General features: G+C 38.7%; 1 protein-coding gene across 1 annotated transcript in view; it reads right to left on the minus strand.

Annotated features, from left to right (window-relative positions):
- Positions 1-731: 731 nt before the first annotated feature.
- Positions 732-4510, minus strand: part of LOC107700962 (cat eye syndrome critical region protein 2-like) — a 39563-nt gene continuing 35784 nt past the window's right edge. The window contains exons 18-19 of the mRNA XM_016502852.1: positions 3789-4434; positions 732-3638 (exon numbers count right to left, since the gene is read on the minus strand). Coding sequence (XP_016358338.1) covers positions 3581-3638; positions 3789-4434 — 704 coding nt within the window. The 3' untranslated portion in view covers positions 732-3580. The remainder of the gene's footprint in view (positions 3639-3788; positions 4435-4510) is intronic.

Consider the following 4510-nt stretch of genomic DNA (forward strand, 5'->3'; position numbering starts at 1 on the left):
AAAACATTATTTTCCACATACTGTACATTATTGTTTCTCCTCTATGCCCCGCCTTTCTGAAATGCGTCGATTTTTACAAAGCTCATCGGTCTGAAAAGCGAGGTGTGCTTTGACTGGCCAGCTATCCAGTGCGTTGTGATTGGCCGAATACCTCAAGCGTGTGACGGAAATGTTACAGCCATTAACATACTGTGATGCCCTGTCCAGCTGGAGCGACAAGACAAAAACATTTAAACCCATTATAAACGAGGCATTTGTTGCATCCAGTGGGGACATAATTATGGATCAGTCCAGCTACTCTGCTCGTGCATCTCTTTTAGCAGTTCAGTCAATGTACTGTTAGGAGTAACTGAATAACTCGGGATATTGGTTTATTTCGTGTCAGAGGGAGTGTCAGGCACGTTAATGTTCACGCAAAGAAAGAAGGCATAACTTTTAGTCTCAATGTAGGAATTACATTCAGCTGAGAGAGAGAGAGATGAGTCGTTTTGAGGGAGATTACGAGGGCACATGAATTGTAAAAAAAATAATGAAGTGCACGGATAAATTATAATAAACACTACAGTATTCCATTAAAAAATAAGAATTTTCAATTTTGATTTCATGGTGACTTTAAAATACTTTAGTGTACCACCATGTAAACGCCATGTTATCAAAAATGTCATCACCTTTAATAATGCAATGTATTTTTTATGAGGGTAATTGAACAGAAAATTGACAAGAGCAGAATCTAATGAAACGTAATTTATTCTAAGAAATGTACAGTATAGAAAATACTTCGGTCCATTTCCAAAATAATAATGTCAGTCAGGAAAGAACTTGTAAACTTCACATAATGAAAGTTACAGGTGTCGTTTTGGATGCCATCTTCACTACTGAGGTAAAGTGAACCGTTTCAAAACAAACATGAGAACACATTTATATTAAAAAAAGACAAAAATTTACAAAACATAAGAGCAAATAAATATGATTCACATTTAACCAACTACTTTCTTAACTAGTACAGGCAGAACAGATGACAGCAGAGATGTTGAAGGGTGGATTTGAAGAGATACAGATCTGTTGCCCAATACCCAGCAATAAGTGAAATAAAATAAAATAAAAAACATATGTACACAGCAAAACCAACACATTCCTGTAGTCCATTACATCTAAATAATTCCTTTACATAGGAGTAGGACAGTCCTCTGACAGCCTGCTAAAGTGATACATCTTCACTTATTAGCAAAGACTGATACAAAATGGTGGACAATGTCCATGTCATCTCACAGCTGCTAGTATTTCCATATCCCTAGTTCATAAAATACATAAACGGTTCACATGTCCACAAAAACACTGAAATATTACTGTACGACATTTTGCACCATCACAGGTTTCTGGGAAAATTATCTCAGTGTACCACAAAAATCACTGTAAAATCCTTCGTACAAGGTGTACAACTTTTTTTCCACTTCAATGTGTGGACTCCACAAAATGGCACAACGAGGGCAAAAATTTGAACCTAGGATGTTGCCTTCATTTCACTTATGGTTGTAAACACCAACAATCAAAAAGTGGAATGCAGATATTTTAATCATGTTCAAACTTGGTACTGATAAATTAATAATTACCATTCGGTTTTGCAAGTGAACATATTAAGGCTATATATAGTGTTGATGTTCGGATCAAGCTGTAAATCATGAAAAAGGATATTGAAGTATACAAACAAGTGACAAAAAAAAAAAAGATCTCTGCATGTGAAGGGATTGGAGAATGTGCCACATTCTGGCATTATGAGGTAGATATTCTTGCTGCCATATTCTCACGAATTGTGGTTTCTTTTTAATGGTTTGTCGACAAGAGCCGAGTAAAATAGTAATTCAGACAGACCAAGAGGACACATAAAAAAAACAAGCAGATATTCAAAGCAATTCATTTAGTGCAGGACAATAGTAGAAGCAATTAAAATGAACAAAGCAAACTTTTCCAAAATGATGGAAAAGTCCATCCTTCCTTCCCCCAATAAAAACAAACAAACAAAAAAAAACAAAAAAAAAACTTTAAAACAAATATTAGAGTAATTTCAAAGAACAGTGTAACAAACACCATTAACCCCAAGTACTGCTTGCCTGGTTCCTGTGTCTATACTGAAGATCACAGATGAATTTAAGTTAACCAGTGACATTTCATGGCAATTTTTTCAATGAATATTCTATTGACAATACCCGTATTAAAACCACTACACCCTGAGGACACATTCAGTACACTGAATTAAAAGAGGACGCATTCATGTAAAATATGAGCACATCCACATTTCTCCCATTTGATAAAAGGAGCAACAGTGGTACTTTTACAAGTCAGTTTTAAGGCTGATATATATTCTCTCATCTAATGCATTTTTAGTATTGCGACTCCAGCTGGTTGTCAATTGTGACAAAAATTCAATATACATTCCAATATGTAAAAAAAAAAAAAACATTTTAAGATTGATGGCCAGTGATAATAAACCAGCCTTCAAGGAATCCCAAAAGCCGTGGATTTCTAGAAGACTGTGTAGATATATTAAGAGGTGAAAGATGGCTACCTCAGTATCTGAAATCTGGTTCATTCTGTGCACACATAAACTAGCAAGACACATCAATAAGGAACAAGACAACAAGTGAAACGTTAGAATTTAGTCCCATACAAAGGAGCACAAATCTAATTTATGCTCAAGGCCACTAATTCCAGTATGAAAGACTATTCCTAGTGCATAAATAGAGCAGCCAAGTTCTCTGCCAAAGACAATCTTTAAATTGAAGCGGCATTAAAAGAATGCACCTCACCAGAAATCAAGTGGATACTGTGTTTTAGTTGAGATGAACATCACCTCATTAAAACACTCTAAGTGTGGTGTTTCCTATTGGAGCTGAAGATTAATCTTATATTCCTTAAATTGAGTTACTACTACTACTACTACATCTAAAATCTTTCACAGAACATTCAACAAGTACACAAAGGTAACAGAGTCTAGTTTGTCCACTGAGCTTGAAAAAAGCTCCAGTAGTCTCAGTACCTTCTTTACTACACCTGAGCTTAACTTTGAACCAGAACACAAACTGGTAAATCACATCTTGCTATTCTCATGGACTGGAAAAAAATTCAGTTTATTTACTTCCTAAGTAACAGCCCATGCAAAGGAGACTAGAAATGTTGTTCCTTTGTAGGGAATGAGGCCAAAGAGATATTCCAGGCTGAGAATAAAAGCTGTAGACCAGTATTATGGAACAATAAACAGGACTGAAGATTCACAGCTTTTCCTTGGTCAATGGTCCCACCTCTTGGTACTGCGAGTTGTTCCTTTCCCTCCTCACTGACAAGGAGTGCCTAGTCCAGACGAGGACGGGTTATCAGTGTCTCAAAAAAGTCTTCTAGGTGGGTAGTGGAGCATGTCTAAGGATCAGGACTTCAATTGATAAAATAACTTGCCTTTTTCAGCAAATGATCACATCAACAATCTTCCTAATTTTTGTTGTGGTCTCCATTTTCCTGTATATTTCAGGATGTAACAGTGTTGTAAAAGGTATTAATTTTCCTTGAGTTTCCAATGAAATCCCACTTTTCATACTCCTTGTTCATTACCTGGGCCACTGGGAGATGCTGTACCCAACATCTGGTGCCTATCAGACAAGAAAAAGGGTTATTAAAAGTAAGGAAAATTGATGTGAAAGCATTATACAGACAAATGTAGATGAATGTGTAAGTGGATCATTCTTCTGGATCCAATTTAATTATATCATAAGATCTGAGAGATAAATGAGATCTCTTACCCAGTGCGAAGTAAGTGTTCTGCAACCACTGATCTTTGAGGAACCATCATCCCCTGGAAGTGACCTGCAACATTTGGATGCCTGTACATAGCCATGCGAGTTTGGCCTGGAGAGAAAGGCAGGTGCTGGGGCCTCTGTAAAGCTTCCATCAAATGTGGATGAGGATGCTGTGGTGCAAAATGTCCACTGGGAAACTGCTGACCAGAATACGGCCCACTTGCCACCATATGGGGTGGAGGAGCACCACTCTGCTGCATGCTGGGATGCATGCCTCGAGGCCCATATGGGAAACTGGGGTGTGGCTGAACTGAAGTACGATGTCGGGCTGTAGCATTGTGGCTGTCCAGGTCCAAGATCTCCTTTGGGCTCTCAGACCGTTCAGAAGGCTCTTCACTCCTTGCCTGCTTGGAAGGGCTGCCATCCTCTCTGTTTTCCAACGCACTGCTATGGGACCGATCGGGTAAAGGACTAGGTGACATTAAGCTCCCAACAGATCCATCCGAGCCATGTGGAGACATGCTATTGTCCTTGTGTCGACCATTAAAACTTCCAATGGATGGTGATGGGTAAGAACTGGGCATCATTGGGTGCTGAGGCTGGTATGGAGGTCTAGGCCACTCCTCAGATGGAAATCCAGGTCTGCCATGTCGGGGGTGCTGATAGAACTGCTGCTGTTGCTGCTGGAACTGAGGAAACATGCTGGATTGGCCTTGAGGATGCTG

Source organism: Sinocyclocheilus anshuiensis, unplaced genomic scaffold (genome assembly GCF_001515605.1).
Source record: "Sinocyclocheilus anshuiensis isolate Anshui unplaced genomic scaffold, SAMN03320099.WGS_v1.1 scaffold1423, whole genome shotgun sequence".
NCBI lineage: Eukaryota > Metazoa > Chordata > Actinopteri > Cypriniformes > Cyprinidae > Sinocyclocheilus > Sinocyclocheilus anshuiensis.